The 20544-nt window shown below is 45.9% G+C and overlaps 1 protein-coding gene across 9 annotated transcripts in view; it reads right to left on the minus strand.

Moving 5' to 3' along the window:
• The window catches only part of USP48 (ubiquitin specific peptidase 48), a gene marked incomplete at both ends in the record, with an annotated part of 63025 nt that extends 46264 nt beyond the window's left edge, over positions 1 to 16761 (minus strand). For 8 of the 9 annotated variants that reach the window (XM_080692893.1, XM_080692895.1, XM_080692890.1 and 5 more), the window contains 4 exons: positions 291 to 418; positions 3366 to 3522; positions 4977 to 5097; positions 16550 to 16683. In XM_080692893.1, coding sequence (XP_080549019.1) covers positions 291 to 418; positions 3366 to 3522; positions 4977 to 5097; positions 16550 to 16683 — 540 coding nt within the window. Of the gene's footprint in view, positions 1 to 290; positions 419 to 3365; positions 3523 to 4976; positions 5098 to 16549 lie in introns of all 9 variants that reach the window. The other variant, XM_080692896.1, reaches the window with a different exon arrangement.
• Between the last annotated feature and the right edge of the window lie 3783 nt (positions 16762 to 20544).

Raw genomic sequence — 20544 nt, forward strand, 5'->3', positions numbered from 1 at the left:
CACTGCAAAAAATAAAAATAAAAAATAAAAAAATAAATATATATAGCATACCAGATAATAATGGTTTTTTGACACAAGTCTCATTGAGTTGCTGAAGCTGGCTTTCCTACGGTCTTCTGTCTCAGCCTCCCAAGTCCTGAATTACAGGCTTGGGCCACCATTCCCTCACAAAATAGAACATTTTTTGGCAGTGCCAGAGATCAATCTCAGGACCTCACACATACAATGCATCCCATATCATAGTCCTTTATACATGAGTTCCTTTGAACATCAAAAACTAAAGTTCTTACCTGCTGTTGGCCAGTGTCCAAGCCCAAGGCTTTAACAAATCCAGATGGGTCAATGTACCTCCTATTACTATTTTGCAACAAAGCAAACAAATACTGGAGATGCTCACAAATTGTCTGAGGCTCATAGTCTAGAAAAGAAATTTAAGTCTCTTTTTAAAGTTGCTGCTTTTCTTTTTCTTCTTTTTTTAGTACTGGGGATCGAACTCAGAGGCATTCTACCTGAGTTACAGCCCCAGCCCTACTTTTTATTCTTTATTTTGAAACAAGGTCTCACCAAGTTGCAAGGGACCTCACTAAGTAGCAGAGGCTGGCTTCGAACCTGCGCAATCCTGTCTCAGTCTCCCAAATGCTGTGATTGCAAGCATGCGCCACCATGTTCAGCTGCTGCTTTCTTTTTAAAAATATTTTGCTGGGCATGGTGGCGCACCCTTGTAATTCCAGCATTCGGGAGGCGGAGACAGGAGAATCGTGGTTTACGGACAGCCTCAGCTACTTAGTGAGGCCCTCCGCAACTCAGTGAAGACCCTGTTTCAAAATAAATAAAAAATAGGGCAGGGTGTGTAGCTCGGAGGTCAAATGCCCCTGGGTTCCATCCCCAAACCCACAAAAAATACTCCTCCTCCTCCTCCTCCTAGTAGTAGTAGTAGTAGTAATAATAATAATAATAATAATATAAAGAAGAGGCCAGGGACATCTAATAATAATAATAATAATAATAATAATAATAATAATAATAATAATATAATATGATGAAGAGGCCAGGGACATCAGTACCTAACGGCAAGAGGCTGGGCATGCACTGCAGCAGTCACAGCAGTCATACTAGTTTCTAGCAGATCAAATCATATTGAAACTTTCACTTTTGTACTAACAACCATACTGTATTGACCACCAGCATTAAGATGGTCAAATATCTTCAGGCTCATTCATGTGGACTTGCCAAAAACAAACATGAGTCTCAAGCACAGCAACTCAACATGTGTGAAGAATACACGGTGCACGCCTGTGATTCCAGCCACTCAAAAGGCTTTGGCAAGAGGATCACAGTAAGGAGCCTGTCTCAAATTTTAAACACACTCAAACCCTAGAATTTTCTATTTATAATGCTCATGTGTATGTGTTTGGTCTAAGTTGGTTTTGTTTTGATGGGACTAGGATTTGAACCCAGGGCTGCTGGGTGCTGCACAACTGAGCTACCCCAGCCCTTGTTACCTTTTGAGAAAGGGTTTCCCTATGTTGGTCAAGTTGGTCTTGAAATTGCAATTCTCCTGCCTCAGCTTTTCAAGGAGCTGGGATTATAGGCATATGCCACCATATCAGGCCTCAAATTGCTGAATTTTAATAAACTGGGGAGAATATGCAAATGGAAGCATGACTTTTGGACTTTCGTCTTTTTTTTTTTTTTTTTGTGGGTCTGGGGATGGAACCCAGGGGCATTCAACCTCAGAGCTACTCCCTGCCTTATTTTTTTTTTTTATTCTTTATTTTGAAACAGGGTCTCACTAAGTTGTGGAGGGCCTCACTAAATAGCTGATACCATCTGCGAACCATTATCCTCCAGTCTGAGCCTCCCAAATGCTGGGATTACAAGCGTGCACCACCACACCCGGCTTCATGAGTTTTAAAAGATCAGAGTCTTATTTTCTTGTGTGTGTGTGTGTGTGTGTGTGTGTGTGTTACTGAGGACTGAGTATCTACCTTCTCAATTAAGGTACTGGGGATTTATCAGCAAGCTACACCTCCACCCCTATTTTTATTTTTGCATTACTAGGAATTGAATCCAGAGGCATTCTACCTCTGTGTTATATCTCCAGCCCTATTTCTTATTATTAATTTTGAATCAGGGTCTTACTAAGTTGGAGGGCCTCACTAAGTAGCTGAGGCTAGCAAGGAACCTGTGATCCTTGTGTCTCAGCCTCCCAAGCACTGGGATTACAAGTGTGCCATCGTGCCTGGCTTTACTTTTATTTTGAAACAGGATTACATTAGGTTGAAAGTCTCACTACTTGCTGAGGTTGTTCTTGAACCTGTGATGCTCCTATCTCAACCTGCCAAGTACTAGGATTACAGGCATGTGCCACCATGCCTAGCTAAGTCTTATCTTCTATAACAGCTACTACTAACTGATTCCTCGGAGCTCCAAATCCTCTATTTTTGCCCTATTCTGTAAAAAAAAAAAAGAAACTTCCAAATTTACAAGAAGTGCAGTCATATATTATTGGCTGATTTCGCCATGGTTGGTGACCTTATTTAAAGAATTTAAATTCACCTATTTTGAAGTCAGGCCCAAAGATTGTGGCTACATTAAAATATTTATTATAGCCAGGCGTGGTGGCGTACACTTGTAATCCCTGCATTCAAGAGGCTGAGACTGGAGGATCATGGTTCACCAACAGCCTCAGCTACTTAGTGAGGCCCTCCACAACTCAGTGAGATCCTGTTTCAAAATAGAAAATAAAAAATAGGGCTAGGTGTCGCTTGGAGGTAGATGTCCCTGGGTTTCATCCCCAGTACCACACACACACACACACACACACAAAAGTCTGACGTGGTGGTACACGCTTTTAATATCAGCATTTGGGAGGCTGAGACACAAGGATCGTGGTTCGTGGACAGCTTCAGCTACTTAGTAAGGCCCTGTGCAACTCAGTGAGGCCCTGTTTCAAAATAAAGAAAAAGAATTGGGCTGGGGGTGTAGCTCAGGGGTAGAATACCTCTGGGTTCCATCCCCAGTACCACACACACAAAAAAAATATTAAGTCTCTCAAACTGGCAAAAGAATATATTTTTGTGCCTTACTGCCTGATTTTTATCACCAACTAACTCTAATGGACTACGACGAGTATTACATTGAGAAACTGTAGCTCTAAGATATATTAATAGCCAAAGGTGCTTCCTTCCTCGGAGCTCTAGCTGTTTTGTGGACGGATGGTAAATACCTAGGGAAACAACTTTGAATGCTGCCCCTTCTGTGCGGGATCTAGCACATGCAGCCCTTTCCTCCTCCTGCTTGGTTCAGAAGTGCTCCGGCAGGCAATACACCAGAAGTGAGCTCTCCCTACCAGTCCCACCAACCTTTTTCTTCGTGGGCACCATCTTCCGTTGCGCGGTCACTGCAGGTGCTTGGGCATAAGTACAGGGCCTGCCGAAGCTCCAAGTTGAGGAACCACACTTGAAGAAACGTGTTCACGTAGCAAGTGGCTCCAAGGTTGGTCAGGCCCACAAACGAGTTCTACAGAAACACAAGGGATGAGGACTTTTAACAGTAAGGACCTACCTGGACTGCACCCTGCTGCCTCCAGGGCATGTCTCCTGCAGCTGCCTCAATCTACAATTAGAAGGATGGATTGGCAGTCGAGTGTGGTGGCGCACACTTGTAATCCCAGCATTCAGGAGGCTGAGACCGGAGGATCACGGTTCACAGACAGCCTCAGCTACTTAGTGAGGCCCTCTGAAACTCAGTGAGACCCGGTTTCAAAATAAAGAATAAAAAATAGGAAAATAGGGCAGGGGGTATATCTCAGACATCGAATGACCCTGGGTTCCATCCCCACACCTACCAAAAAAAAAAAAAAGGATGGATTGGAGCTGGGCGTGGTGGCGCTCACTTGTCCCAGCATTTGGGAGGCTGAAAGAGGAAGTCTGCAGTTTGTGGACAGCCTAGCCTACTTAGTGAGGCCCTTTGCAACTCAGTGAAACCCTGTTTCAAAATAAAGAATAAAAAATAAGCTGGGCATGGTGGCGCACACTTGCAATCCCAGTATTTGGGAGGCGGAGACAGGAGAATCATGGAGGTTTAAAGCCAGCCTCAGCTACTTAGTGAGCCTCTCAGCAACTTAGTGAGAACTTGCTTCAAAATAAAATATATAAGAATAGGTGTGGGAGTGTAGCCTGGAGGTAGAAAGCCCTTGTACCATCCCTAGTACCACCAAAAAATAAAAAATTAAAGAGACTAAAAAATTAGGGCTGGTGGGTGCAGCTTGGCGGTGCAATGCCCCTGGGTTCCATCCCCAGTATCACAATAAAATAAAATAAAAATGTTTTGTGAATGCCAGGTTTTATGGTTAGGAAGTAATGTTTTTTTTTTTTTGGGGGGGGGGTGCTGGAGATTGAACCCAAGGTCATTCTACTTCCACGCTACACCCCTAGCCTTACTTTATTCTTTATTTTGAAACATGGTCTGAGTTGCAAGAACCTCTCTAGGTAGCTGAGGTTGGCCAGGAACCTGCAATCCTCCTCTCTCAGCCTCCTACATACTGGGATTACAAGTGTGCACCACCACGCCCAGCTAATGTGTGTTTTTTAAAAAGTAAAACTATTAACTCTAAATATAGATACTCATAAAAATATATAAGTAAAAAGTCACACCATTATGGGAGCTTGCTCCCTTGAATCACCATCTCCTCTGAGGACATTTTAAGTTCAAAATAAAACATCCAGTATTAAAGCAAACACAGGATTAGTATTCAAACTAAAACTACTACTTAAAAGCTTACTGGACCGCATCGTATGTTAGGAAGCATTCCAATTCAAGCGGCTTAGAGTTTTACATTCCATAACTTACTTTAAAGCTACAGAGGATTCCTGAAATCAGTAGCAGTTTCTAATCATAGGCACAAAACTAAAGCAAAAATAAAACAAAACAAAGCAATACCATAAAGTAAACACTTAGAAATGGCGGCTTACCTTTTTTCTTCTTTCACAATTCGGATCATCAATGTTATGAAAACTATTTTCATCTATCTCTCCTAACCAAATATGCTCACCAATCCCAACCAGACAATTTGGATTTCCTTTGCAGTTTCGTCTACGGAAAAGAAAAAAAAAAAAAAAAAAAACACAGAATTAGTTTAATTTAAAAATATCTAAAGCTGGGCGTGGTGGCACACACTTGTAATCCCCATGCATGGGAGCCTGAGGAGGATCGCACAGGTTCGAAGCCAGCCTCAGCTACTTAGTGAGGCTCTCAGCAACTTAGTGAGACCCTGTTTCCAAATAAAAATATAAAAAATAGGACTGGGAGTATAGCCTGGAGGTAGAAAGCCCCTGGGTTCCACCCCCAGTACCACAAAAAAAAAAAAAAAAATTTAAAAAATTTAAAAAATTAAAATATCTAGTAAACCAGGCGTGGTAGAACATACTATGTAATCCCAGTATTTGGGAGGCTAAGGCTGGAGAATCCAGGTTCTCGGCCAACCTTAGCTACTTAATGAAGCCCTCCACAACTTAGTGAGACCTTGTTTCAAAATAAAGAAAATCAAAATAAAGAACGAAAAATTGGGCTGGTGGTAGACCTCCAAGTTAGAATGTCCCTGGGCTCAATCCCTAGCACCACAAAAAAAAAAAAAAAAAAAAAAAAAGAAAGAAAAAAAAGAGCGAAACAAATCAGGTGTGATAGACATGCCTATAATCAATCCCAGTACTTGGGAGAATGAGACAGGAGGACTGCAGGTTCCAGGATAGCCTCAGCAACCTAGCAAGACCCCTGTTTCCAAAAGGGCTGAGAGCTGGGCGTGGTGGCGCACACTTGTAATCCCCGCGCTTGGGAGGTGGAAGCAGGAGGATCGCTTGGGAGGTGGAAGCAGGAGGATCGCACAGGTTCGATGCCAGCCGTGCTGGCTTAAGAGACCCTGTTTCCAAAATTAAAAAAGTATAAAATAGGTAGAGGTAGAAGGGCTTCCAGGAACCCCAGTTCCACAATAAATAAATAAATAAATAAATAAATAAATAAACAAACAAATAAATAGGGCTGAGGGTGTAGCTCAATGTAGAATGCCCCTGGGTTCAATCCCCAGTTATCACAATAATATGGGGAAACAGGGAGACTATGACCAGAAAGAAAAAAGATGGGGAAAGCTTTTTGTATTGGTATGTAACAATATCAGTCAAAAAGGGCACAAAATAGCGTTACATGTTACATTTTTATTAATAAATGGGCTGACAGACAAGACCAGTTAGATAGAATGATACACTATAACTGTAAACAATGCCCCAGCAGACTGCAGTCAGGAAGGAGGAAGGGCTTCTGCTTCCCCCACTTATCACTCTTTACACCTCTACTGTTTCCACAATGGAATGCACAACATGTTCCCCAAATAAGTAAATAACTTTTCCCGTTTCTGGTTACTAGGGATTGAACCCCAGGGGTATTCTACCTCCACCTACACTCCTCTTTGTTTTTGAACAAGGTACAACTGGGCATGATGGCACACACCTGAAACTCTAGTACGTAAGAGGCTGAGACAGGAGGATAGCAGGTTCAAGGAAGCCTCCTTGGGAGAGCCTATTTAAAAAAAAATAAAAATAAAAAAGGGGGCTAGAGATGTAGTGTAGCTCAGAGGTAGAACACTCCTGGAGTTCAATCCCCAGTACGACAAAAAAGAAAAAAAATTCGCCAAGTGTGGTGGCACATGTCTAATTTCAGTACATGAGAAGCCAGTGGAGACAGAGGATAACAAGTTCAAGGCCAGACTCAGCCACCTAACAACACTGTTTCAAACTAAAAATAAAACAGGAGCCAGGTGTGGCGGCACACACTTATAATCACAGCATTTGAGAGGCTGAGACAGGAGGATTACGGTTCTCAGATAGCCTCAGCTATTTAGTGAGGAGCTTTGCAACTAATTCAGTGAGACCGTTTCAAAATAAAAAAATAGGTCTAGGGGTATAGCTTAGAGGTAGAATACCCCTGGGTTCCACTCCCAGTACTGCAAAATAAATAAATAAATAATTTAAAAAATAGGGCTGGGGGCATAGCACAGAGATAGAATGCCCCTGGATTCAATCCCCAGTAACACACACACACACACACACACACACACACACACACTCACACTCACACACACATTAAGTTTTCATAAGATATTATACAGATGTGTCCACAGGGGAAGGAATAAACCTAAAAACAAACTTCTGCAGGCTCCTATTTCTTCACCTATAAAACAAAGAGACAGCCAAGTATATCCCTGTGCTTGGAAGACTAAGGAGGATTGCAGTTTTGGGGCCAACCTCAGCAATTTAGCAGGATCCTGTTTCAAAATAAAAAATTAGGGGGCTGGTGGTATGGTTCAGAGGTAGAACACTCCTGGGTTCAACCCCCAGTTGCACACAACAAAGAGAACTGAAGTGACCATTAAAAATCATGGAATTGCTGGGCGTGGTGGCACAAACTTGTAATCCCCATGCTTGGGAGGTAGAGACAGGAGGATCGCACAGGTTTAAAGCCAGCCATGCTGGCTTAGGAGACCCTGTTTCCAAATAAAAAATATAAAATAGGTCTGGGAGTGTAGCCCGAAGATAGAAGGGCTTCCAGGAACCCCAGTACCACCAAAACAAACAAAAAATTATGGAATTGCCGGCTCATGGACAGCCCCAGCCTCTATTTAGTGAGGCCCTTTGCAACTCAATGAGACCCTGTTTCAAAATAAACAAATTGGGCTGAGGATGCAGCTCCCCTGGGTTCAAATCCCTAGCAACACACACACACACACACACACACACACACACACACATTGTGGTATCACTCCTTTCTAATTTGTATCCTCTCACAGAAACTCCAGTGTACTCAAGAGGTGGGAGGATCAGCCCGCTGTTTGACAGCAGCAATGGAAGGCGCCTTGGCTGCACTGGCTCGTGGAGGAGTGCTACCAAGAGTTGCTGGCCCCTCCACCTGCCACTAGGTGTCACACTGCCCCTGAGTAAGAGCAAACCAGCCACTGTGTAGACGAGACTCTACCATCTGAAAACTTGGCTTTGTATGTCCCCACCACGCAACCTGTAGAAGGACAGGACTTAGGATACCACCATCAAAGAATGGCTCACAGCGGGTGTGCCGAGAAACCAGGCAATAGTGCTCCAGGTGCTGCATAACTTCCCATGGAGGGAAGACCCTGCCAAGCTGGCAGTCGCCCCATGCAGTCTCTGCCTAAGTGTGGAGGGAAACGTGAAGGGCATCGTGGCACAGGACGGCACAGAGAGACCAGGCTAGAGGCTAGCAGCTCAGGGAAGCCAGGCTCCGCAAGTCAGCAGGGAGGCAGCAGCTGGAGGCCTGAGAAGTTAGGAAAACCACAGGGCCTGTCCCGGTGTCAGAAGCCAGAGGAGATAAGAGAAGACCTCGAATCAGAACTTGACTTCAGTTGTAGTCTCAGGACATGGGGAGGCTGAGACAGGAGGATAGCAGGTAGGGATTCAATGTCAGCAATTTAATGAGTCCTCACAACCTAGCAAGACCTGCTTCCAAATAGCTGAGATGTAGCTCAGTGGTAAGGCACTGGACCGGCATGTAAAAGGTCCTGGGTTCAATCCCCAGCACCACCTATAAGTAAATAAAATAGGGCAGGGTGTAGCTTAGAGGTAAAATGTCTTTGAGTCTAATTTCCAGCACCACATAAAAATTGTACTTCATCCAATTAACAACAAAGAGCCGCCGGGTGTGGAGGCGCACGCTTGTCATCCCAGCATTCTGGAGGCTGAAACTGGAGGATCGTGGTTCACAGACAGCCTCAGCTACTTAGTGAGGCCCTCTACAACTCAGTGAGACCTGGTTTCAAAATAAAGAAAAAAAAAATAGGGCAGGGGGTGTATCTCAGAGGTCAAATGACCCTGGGTTCCATTCTCAAACCCGCAAAAAAAAAAAAAAACCCAAAAGCCAATAAAAATATTTGGTGGTAGCACTGGAATTGAACCCAGGGGTAGTCTACCTCTGAGCTGTGTACCCTCAGCCCTGTATTTTAGTTTAATTTTGAAACAGTCTCACTAGGTTGATGAGAGTCTCCACTTCTTGTTGACCCTATCTGCAAACCTATAATCCTCAAAGTTGTAGGGTCCACTAGAAAAGTTTTTAAGCAGAAGCTGGGGATGTGGTGGCTCGAGCTTGAAATCCCAGTACAAGCAGAGCCTGAGACAGAAAGATTGCACAGATTTGAAGCCAGCCTCAGCTATTTAGTGAGGCTCTCAGCAATTAGTGAGACCCTGTTTCAAAATAAAATATATAATAGGTCTGGGAGTATAGCCTGGAGGTAGAAAGCCCCTGGTTTCCATCCCCAGTAATACACACACACACACACACACACACACACACACACACACACACGAGTTTTTAAACAGAACAATGACTAACTGGACATGGTAGTACACACCTATAATCCCAATATACCAATATATAAGACCGAGAAAAGAGGATCACAGGTTCAACGTGAACCTCAGCAACTTAGCAAGATTCTGTTTCAAAATAAAGAGCTAAGCTGGGCATGGTAGGCATGCTTGTCATCCCGTGCTTTTCAAAACAGGGTCTCAGAGTTGCAAAGGGCTTCACTAAGTAGCCGAGGCTGTCCGCGAACCGCGATCCTCCTTTCTCAGCCTCCCGAATGCTGGGGTTAGAAGCATGCACCACCATGCTTGGTGAGAAGCTTTTTTTCTTGTCTCTGGGATCAAACCTAAGGCTTCACTCTTGCGAGACAAGCACTCTTCGGCTGAGCTACACCCCAGCACAAAGGCTCCAAATGAAACCACTTATGTAAGACATTTCTTCTTTCTCCCACAGAAACAATTGGTGGTAAGTACTGTTGGTTTGAGCCCTGCAGCATCTAACACCTAACCTTCATCGCTTTCGTCGCCTTAGAGTTTAGATCCTCATTTCTTGACTCTAGTTATAATAACATCCCTTTTAGACTTCTGTGTCTTATTTTGATCTTTCCCATGTCTTGCATGTTACTTACAGCACTGTTTTCCTCCCTCTTAGGAAAAGAGCCAGAATTTACACTCTCAAGATTTCTCCTTAAAGTAAACTCAGCCAGGTGCAATGGCTCACCTGTTATCCCAGTGTTTGGGAGTCTGAAACAGGAGAATCGCAGATTTGAGGTCAGCCTCAGCAACATAGACCCACAGAAACTTTGAGAGACCCTGTTTCAAAATAAAAAGGGCTGGAGTGTAGCTTGGAGGTAGAAGGGCCCTGTGTTCAATCCCCAATATCAGAAAATTCATTAATATAAAAAGCTCCTTAAAAATGGGAAGAACTCCTAAAAATGCCATTTATTGAAGAAAAACAAAACTTGCGGACTCTTAAGCGGATACTCATGAACCATCTTGATTGAGAGACATAAGTACAGGACCTTTCTAGAATGTCAATCCTTTTCCCCCTCCCTCTTTGTAGTAGGAACTGAACCCAGGGGCATTCTATACCTGAGCTACACTTAGCTCTTTTTTTTTTGGTGGTACTGGGGTTCCTGGAAACCCTTCTACCTCCGGGCTACACTCCCAGACCCATTTTTATACTTTTTAATTTAGAAACAGGGTCTCTTAAGCTAGCACAATCCTCCTGTCTCAGCCTCCCAAGCACAGGGATTACAAGCGTGCGCCACCACGTCCGGCTCCCAGGATGCAATATTCAATAACACACACACACACACACAGGAGCACTGCTTTAAGGCCAGCCTCAGCAACCCATGAGGCTCTTCACAACTTAATGAGACCCTGTTTCAAAAAAAAAAAAAAAAAAGCCAGGCGTGGGGGTGCACGCTTGTAATCCCAGCATTTGGAAGTTTGAGACCAGAGGATCTGGGTTCATGGTGAGCTTCAGCTACTTAGTGAGGCCCTTTGCAACTCATCAAGACCTCATTTCAAAATAAAGAATAAAATATAGGGCTAAGGGTGTAGCTTGGAGGTAGAATGCCCCTAGGTTCCATCCCCAGGCCTGCTAAATAAATAAATAAAAACAAAAATAAATTGTAAAAAAGGGGCAGGTGGAGTTCTTAGAAGTAGAATGCCTGAGTTCAACCTCCAGTACCACAAAAGAAACTTATTTACTTAAAATTCTAAACCACAGCCAAGCGTGGTGGCGCACGCTTGTAATCCAAGCATTTGGAGGCTGAGACGGGAGGATCGCGGTTCGCGGACAGCCTCAGCTACTTAGTGAGGCCCTTCGCAACTCAGTGAGACCCTGTTTCAAAATAAAGAATAAAAATAGGGCAGGGGGTGTAGCTCGGAGGTCGAATGCCTCTGGGTTCCACCCCCAGACCTGAAAAAAAAAAAAAATTCTAAACCACATATTTTCCCTGAAAGATGGTAGAAATAAGGAGAAACTAGACCATCTAAATTCTGGGTGTCCACTCACTGAAAACTTTGGTGTTTTTTCTCCTGGAATTACTGAATCAAGGCCTCGGAGATTAGATGCGCAAGACATAAGCAAAAATAAAAAGAAAGCAAACACCAGCAGGTCATCCAGCATTTATATCCCCAATCTACTATGCAATATAGAAAAATTTCTTGAGGCCAGGCACGGTGGTTCTTGGGAGGCTGAGCCAGAGGATGCAGGTTTGAGGCCAATAAGCAGTAACTCGGTGAGCCTCCGTTTCTTTCTTTCTTCTTTCTTCTTTTTTTTTTTTTTTGGTGGTACTGGGGCGGAACCCAGGGGCTTTCTACCTCCAAGCTATACTCCCAGACCTATTTTATATTTTATTTGGAAACAGGGTCTCACTAATTGCTGAGAGCCTCACTAAGTACCTGAGGCTGGCTTCGAACCCATGTGATCCTCCTGTCTCAGCCTCCCAAGCGCAGAGATTACAAGCCTGTGTACACCCGGCTCAGTGAGCCTCAGTTTCAAAACAAAAAGGGAGCTGGGCAAGGTGCTCACACCAGTAATCTGTGCTTGGGAGGCTGAGACAGGACTATCACAGGCTCAAGGACAGCTTCACCAACACAAAAAGACCTTCAAAATAAAAAGGAGGGTGTAGCTCAAAGGCAGAATGCCCTGGATTCAATAGTGCTGCTGGGTGTGGTGGCACACCTACCATCCCGGTACTTGAAGGCTAAAAGAGGATCTCGGGTTCAAGGACACAGCGAGACTCCACCTAGTCAGACCCTGTTTCTTTTCCTTTTATTTATTCATTTTTTATTTTATTTTTGCAGTACTGGGGATGGAATCAAGGGACTTTTTTTTTTTTTTTTTTTTTTTGCAGGTCTGGGGATGGAACCCAGGGGCACTCTACCTCCAAGCTACATTCCCTGCCCTATTTTTTATTCTTTATTTTGAAACAGGGTCTCACTAAATTGCAGAGGGCCTCACTAAGTAGCTGAGGCTGTCCACGAACCAGGATCCTCCAGTCTCAGCCTCCTGGAATGCTGGGATTACAAGCGTGCGCCACCTTGCCCGGCTCCCAGGGACATTCTATCCAGCCCTATTATTTTGAGACAGGGTCTCACGAGTTGCAAAGGCCTTACTAAGTAGCTGAGGCTGGCTGCGAACCGTGATTCCAAATGCTGGGATTACAAGCATGCACCACCACACCTGGCTTGAGACCCTGCTTCACAATAAAAATAAAATAGGGCTGGAAGTGTAGCTTGGAGGAAGAATGTCTCTGGATTCAATTCCTGGTACCAAAGCAAATAAAATGTCCATGGCACTCTTAGATTTTTTCCCCCTAAGAAACCATTAGAGCTTGGTGCACAGCTGTAATCAGTCCCAGCTACTCTAGAGGCTGAGGAAAGAGGATCTCAAGCTTGAGACCAGCCTGGGCAGATTAGCAAGCTACTGTCTTAAAAAGGGCCAGGAGCCTGGTGTGATGGCGAATCCCAGTGTTCAGGAGGTGGAGACCTGGAGACCAGAGGATGGTGGAGGATGGCGGTTCCAACAGGCTTAGGTACTTAGCTAGGCTCTTTGCAACTCAGTGAGACCCAGTTTCAAAAATAAAGAAAAAAGCAAGGCGTGGTGGTGCATGCTTGTAATCCCAGTACTTGGGAGGCTGAGACAAAGAGGATCACGCAGGTTCAAAGTCAGTTTTTTAGGAAAATCCTTGTTTCAGAAAAAAATAAGGGCTCCAGGTACAGCTCAGAGGTAACCTGCCCCTGAGTTCAATGCCCGGTGACAAAAAGGAAAAACAGCCAGGTGTGGTGGTGCACACTTGTGATCCAGTACTTGGGAGGCTGAGACAGGATGATCCCAGGTTCGAAGCCAGCCCCAGCTACTTAGTGAGGGCCTCGCAATTAGTGAGACCTTGTTTCAAAATAAGAAATAGGGCTGGGGTATAGCTAGGAGGTAAAATACCCCTGAGTTCCATCCCCAGTACTGCAACAACAAAAAAAAGAGCGAGAGCGTGAGCGAGAGAAAAGAAAAAGAAAAAGAAAAACAGGGCTAGAGTTGTAACTCAGTGGTACAATATCCCTGGGTTCAATCCCCAGTATAATAGTAACAAACAAATCTAGCCCTACAGCCTAGACACTGCATTCAATTCAATTGCAGTTTTCCAGAAGTATGTTGAAAAGGATGTAACAGCTTGCAAACTCCAAGTCAGGTTTGGTGGCTGCAGGCCTATAATCCCAGTACTTGAGAGCCCGAGACAGAAGGATCCCAGGTTGGAGACAAGCCTCGGCAACTTAAGTGAGGCCCTTTGCAACTTAGTGAGACCCTGTTTCAAAATAAAAAGTAAAAAATAGGGCTGGGGTATAGCTCCAAGCCAGAATTCCCCTGAGTTTAATCCCCAATACAAAAAAAAGTATGTGCCACCAGGGAATAAAAGAAAAATGAAATTAAAATGCTATTTTTCACTAATCAGATTGATACTGGGAATTAAAAATGCTGTGGTAGTAAGGACACTCAACTGTAGGTGGCAGTGTGCTACACCACAGCCCTATTTTTTATTTTGAAACAAGTTACTTTATTTTGAAACAATTTATTTTAATTTGAAGCAAGCAGCTTACAATGCATTATTATGCATTTAATGACAATTTACAAATTTTAATGAGCTAGGCACAGTGACATAGGCCTGTAATCCCAATACTTGGGAGCCTGAGACAGGAGGATGGACTTTTTTTGGTACTGGGGATGGAATCCAGCAGCACTGTACCTCCGAGCTACATCCCCAGCCCTAGTTTTTAATTCTTTATTTTGAAACAAGGTCTCACTGAGTTACTTAGTTACAAAGGGCCTCACTAAGTAGCTGGGCTGTTTGCAAACTGCGATCCTCCTATCTCAGCCTCCCAAATGCAGGGACTACAAGCGTGTGCCACCACCCCTGGCTCGTACCGGCTTTCAAAAGAAAAATTAAAAGCTATACATGTTACACACCTATAATCCCAGTACCCAGGAGGCTGACACAGGAAGATCACAAGTTAGGAGGACAGCTTCAGCAGTGTAGCAAGACTCTCAGCAACCTAGTGAGAGCATTTTAAACAGCTGGGGGTGTAGCTCGAAGTAGAATGCCTCTGGGTTCAATCCCTAGTACCACATAAAAAAGAAAGGAAATAAAGTTCATACTCGGTTGAAGAGAAACTTAAATTCGCATGCATTACTTGTGGGGATGAAAGACAGTGCAGCTGCTCTGTAAGTTCGAGTAAGTTAAACATATAATTGTAGAATTATATGACCTACAAGTTCCACTCCTAGGTAAATACCCCAAAGAACTGAAAATCTCCACCCACCGAAGAATGGATAAATCATGTGGTATACCCGTAACAGAACATTATTCAGCCCAAGGTGTTATGATACAAGATTCAACACAGATGACCTTTGAAATATGCTATGTGACAAAAAAGCCAAGTATTGTACAATGGAAGGATTTTATTTTTATTTGGAAACAAGGTCTTGTTAAATTGCTGAGGGCCTCACTAAGTTGCTGCAACTGGCTTCAAACTTGTGATCCTCCAGGCTCAGCCTCTCAAGTACTGGGATTACAGGTGTGTCCCACCACACCCATATTTCTGTTCCTCTTTATAGCAGAACTTCTTAGCAACATAGTGAAACTTTCTAACAACCTAGAGATCCTGTTTCTTATAAAAAAAAAAAAAAAGGGAGGGAGGCTGGTGGTGTAGCTCTGAGATAGAATTCCTGAGTTCAATCCTCAGGAAACACACACACACAGACACAAGTGTGCGGCTGAGGTTTTGTTTTTTTTTGGGGGGGTGGGAGGGGAGGTTGCATACTGGGGGTTAAACTAGAAATTTCTGAGGCTGGGTTTGAACCTGCAATCTTCCTGTCTCAGCCTCCCAAGTCCTGAGATTACAGGCGTGCACCACCAGGCTCAGCTAAAGCTGAGGGTTTAACTCAGTAGTAGACAGCTTGCCTGGCATGCACAGCATGGGTTCAATCCCCACTAGCAATAAAGGTGTTCGAATTCTATTACATAGCCAGGCCTTCCGTGACACACCTGTAATCCAGGTACTTGGGAGGCTGGGACAGGAGATAGGTTGGATGTTCAAGGCCAGTCTTAGCAACTTAGGGGAAAAAAAACTGTTTCAAAATAAAAAATAAATGCCCTTGGTTTCAATTTGGTAGAAAAAAAGTTTCTATAACAGACTTTTATCAATCCAGAACTTGAGAGCTGGGAGTCAGATTTGCCTTGTGGGCCAGGTCTCGGGAGCCTGGAATGACTTTCTTTTATTTACATTAGTTGCCGTGCTTATTTCCCTTCTCCAACAAGGCAATCCTAAAGCCAGAGCCCATAACTTCCATTCCTACCAGATCCCCCAGTGGAATGTAAAAACTCCAGAATGCATTTACTAAATGCCTGCTGAAAGCTACTGAGCATGCCCAACTGGGCCAAATCAATTCAACGTTCCCAAACGAAAACTATTATTTTCCGCGTCGTAAGGTGGGAAAGGGGGAAAGGCAGCACAATGCTTACGGATTCGATCCTAAAGATGGTAAGAAGGAAAGGCAAGGTCGAGGGTCGAGGGAAAGTGGACACTGCGCGTGCACAGCTCACACAAGTTAGTAGGCAAAGTGGCGTGAAGTCAGGACGACTGGAAATAGACTAAAAAGCACTAAGCACTAGCTCAAAGATTGCGGGAAGGTCAACGGGGGATGGAGGGGACGGATGACGTCGGCTAACCAAAGGTTTTCCTAATGCTGCTGTCCAGACACAACACTCAGACCTTTGGCGTCAACACTAAGAGAAGATACACCGCGATGGCGCTCGCTGCCAGCAAGTTCCCCTTTCCAGATGAAAATGCCAAGCCGCGGCCGCGACAGGCCGACCATCCAGATCTGCTCTGCTCTCGGCCCCTACCTTCAACCATCTCCACCGCCATCTTCTGGATGAGAACCCAGCACCCTTTCTAAAGGACTTTTTCAACAGCATCACCTCCGCGCACAGCCCGGGAAGGCTGCATTTCCCAGGTCGCCCGGAGCGCGGAAACGGGAGAACCTGCAGCTCTCCCGCGCCTCCCAGATGCACGCAAGGGGCAGCCGTCTTCCTTCCTTCCCCCACCCGCCCCGGCTCCCCAAGGTCCGGCGCGAGGGGGCCCCAGGCTCGCCGCTCGGGCCTCACCTGCACACGCCGCGGATGCAAGGCTCCAGCCAGATGCGGTAGGCGGTCTCGATGTGCTCCTGCGACACCTCCTCGGGCCGCACCGTCTCCGCCCAGCGCCAGGCCGCCTTCTCCAGCTGCAGCCGCGGGGCCATGGCCTTGGCCCAAGGAGCGCCCCCCGAGCCGGGCCACCGCCGCCGCCGCCGCCGCCGCCGCCGCCGCCCAGACGGGCTCCGCCACCTGCCAGCGAAGAGGACCGAGCGCTCCCTCAGCCAGCCGGCCAGTCAATCACCTGTGCGCGCCACGGCCGCCGCGCCCGCCCGCGCCCAGCCCGCACGACCGGCCGCAAAGCGCGCAGCCGACACCCGACACCCCCCGCGCCGCGGTCGTTGGCGGCGGCCGCTCCGCCGCGGACGGCGCATGCGCGCTCCCGGCAGCCCCCGCGCCTCCCGCGCCTCTAACCGGGCGGCGAAGGATGGGGCTGGGAGCGGGCTTGCCGCCGGAGATGGGGAAGCAGCCTCCGCCCCGGGGAGCGCCCGGCGCACCACCGCCCTAACGAGCCCGGAGAGCAGAAGGCTCCTGGGCCTCCCGAACTTCCCCTTTAGCTGGGACGGAGTCCCGCGAGAGGCTACTCAACGCACACCATAGGTCCTCCTGAACTGCGGGGCGGGGCCTGTGTACGGTAGAAAGCGGGTCGCCCAAGAGACCAGGGTCCACCCTCGGGGAGAAGGCTGGGCTGAACCGAGCCCGGGCGGGTTTCGTCTTCTTCCCCGAGCCCTCCTGACGTCACGACGCGTTCTGGGTCTTTTCGGATCTAGAACGGGACTACGTGTTCCGGCATGCAGTGCGGGCCGCCACCCACCGCAAGGCATGCTGGGATTTGTAGTCTTGGAGGTGGAGGGATCCGGGAGCCGCCCACCGGGCTAAAGGGCTCTTGAGGCCGGGTGCTCGGTTCTGTTATCTCCAGGGGCTGATTTCTTAGTTCTTCCGTGAAGCTCCCCCCTAGTTCCCCGGTATAAAATCATTTATTACTGCCCCCCCCCAGGATATAAAGAGTACCTTAATGCGAACGTGTTTGCAAACTGTAAAGGGCACTGCTAGAGAGATGATATTTGCAGACTTAGCGTTTGAATGAGAGACCAAGGGGGATCTCACCACCGATTTCAGATTTTGCCGCTCATCAGCGGGGCTACCTCGATCTAGATTCCATAGACAGAGGATTTGACGAAAATAAGGCCTTGGTCCCTGGCCTTGGAGGGGGCGGATGATGAGCCATAGAAACTTGAGGACCTCCTCAGATGGGTAGGGGTGGAGTACTTCTGAAAAGGCTTCCCTAAGAACTAAAGTCACCAATTAAAAGATTTAATGGAGCCGGGCGTGGTGGCGCACTCTTGTAATCCCAGCATTCGGGAGGTTGAGACCAGAGGATCGCGGTTCACGGACAGCCTCAGCTACTTAGTGAGGCCTTCTGCAACTCAGTGAGACCCTGTTCAAAAATAAAGAATAAAAAATAGGGCAGGGGGTATAGCTCGGAGGTCGAATGTCCCTGGGTTCCATCCCCAAACCCGCAAAAAAAAAAAAAAAAAAAATGAATGGCGGGCTTGGGAGGCTGAGACAGGAGGATAGCACAGGTTGAAGCCAGCCTCAGCTACTTAGTGAGGCTCTCAGCAATTTAGTAAGACCCTGTTTCCAAATAAAGTATAAAATAGGTCTGGGAGTATAGCCCAGAGGTAGAAAGCCTCTGGGTTCGATCCCCAGTACCACCAAAAAAAAAAAAAAAAAGATGAATGGCCATCCTGTGAGAGTGGAACAGGCCTGTAATCCCAGTCATCGGGAGGCTGAAACATGCAATTTAGCAAGACTGTTTCAAAATGAAAAGTGCTGGGAGTGTAGCTCAGGAAGCCACTGGATTCAACTCCCAGTATGAAAGAAGAGGGGAAAAAAAATAGATGACTAGATAATCACAATAGTGAACTTTTCCAGAGGAACAGCACTGAATAAGAAAACTTGGTATTGGGGGGGGGGGCAAAAACACTGAGACAGAAAGATGAGAGATTAGGGTGTTTTTGTTTTTTTGTTTTTGTTTTTGTTTTTGTTTTTTGGTGGTGCTGGGGTTCCTGGAAACCCTTCTACCTCCGGGCTACACTCCCAGACCTATTTTATATTTTTATTTGGAAACAGGGTCTCTTAAGCCAGCACGGCTGGCTGGGAATCTGCGTGATCCTCCGGTCTCTGCCTCCCAAGCGTGCGTGCGCCACCACGCCCAGCTGAGAGATTAGTTTTGATAGGCAGATCGCGACCTTGCTTTTATCTAAAGGACTCAGTCTTTAGGCTAGTGGATGATAGAATGGAGATTTGCATGTTGCATACTTTCTTCTGTCTGGGTCAAGGTCAGAGGCAGAGAAAGCTCTTATAAGACTATCACAGTAATACAGGCCAAAGATAATGAAGGCCTGAACTGGGGCAGTGTAATAGGAATAGAAGAACACAATTTGATGATGATATGAGCAATAATTATTCATCTCTTCTTTTTCCTCTTTTTTTTTTTTTTTTTTTTGTGTGTGTGTGTGCTACTGGAGATTGAACCCAGGAGCCTTCTCCCTCTGAGCTACATCCCCAGCCCTCTTTTTTATTTTTCATCCTGAAACAGGGTTTCTTTCACTAAGTTGCAGAGGTCTCACTAAGTTGCTGAGGCCGGTGCAAACCTGTGACCCTCCAGTCTCAGCTTCCCAAGTACTGGAATTATAAGAATGCTCCACCACGCCTGGCCCCCAGCCCTAATTTTGAAACAGAGTCTAAATTTTCACTTGTTGGCCTCAAATCTGTAATCTGACCCTCAGCCTCCATTCTCAAGCACAGGGATTACAGGTCACCCAGGCCTGGGGCTCCCTTCTTACTTGACATTCAGGTCTGGGTCATGGCCCTTTCTGGGACGTTCACAGCACCCTCTCAACCATTGTTTCACTTAGCACACACTAAAATTATTTGCTGGTTTTAAATTTTTGAGTTAATTAAATAGAATTTCTACCAGCACCGGCCATGGTGGCACATGCTTGTAATCCCAGCATTTGGGAGGCTGAGACAGGAGGATTGAGGTTTGCACACAGCCTCAGCTACTTAGTGAGGCCCTTTGCAACTCAGTGAGACCCTGTTTCAAAATAAAGAATACAAAATAGGGCTTGGGTTGTCACTTAGAAATAGGATGCCCCAGGGTTCCATCCCAGTACCACACACACACAAAAATAATAATTTCTACCAGATAAAATAGAAACAACAGAAGTAGCAGCAATAGGGATAATTTCGATTTTTACTATATTACATTTCAGATGCATCAGAAAGGTCCATGTCTGGACAGCAGACAAGGCTCATTCTTGGGGAATATACTGCTCCTGCATCATATATTTTTTTCAATCTTTACTGGTCTGTTCTCTTCAGCATTCAATTATGTTGTAATTTCTGCCAAGTTTAACAAACCATCTCAACTCCCACATCCCTGTCTAGCTACCATCCCATGTCACTGTCTGTTCCTGTGTGTTTATGTGTGTGTATGTGGTGCTGGTGCTAGGGGTTTTCGACCTCCAAGTTACACCCCCAGATTGGGGGGCTGTGGTGTGTGTGTGTGTGTGTGTGTGTGTGTGTGTGTGTGTGTGGTACTAGGGATGGAACCCAGGGGCATTCTACCTCCAAACTACAACCTCAGCCCTATTTTTTTATTCTTTATTTTGAAATAGGGTCTCACTAAGTTGTGGAGGGCCTCACTAGGTAGCCAAGGCTGGCCAGGAACCTGCAATCCTCCTGTCTCAGCCTCCCAAGTACTAGGATTACAAGTATGCACCACCATGCCTGATATACCCTGGAATAATTTTTATTTATTTATTTATTTATTTATTTATTTATTTATTTATTTTGCGGGTCTGGAGATGGAACCCAGGGGCATTCGACCTCCGAGCTATACCCCCTGCCCTATTATTTATTCTTTTATTTTGAAACCGGGTCTCACTGAGTTACAGAGGGCC

This window comes from Muscardinus avellanarius, assembly GCF_963383645.1.
Source record: "Muscardinus avellanarius genome assembly, chromosome: 3".
NCBI lineage: Eukaryota > Metazoa > Chordata > Mammalia > Rodentia > Gliridae > Muscardinus > Muscardinus avellanarius.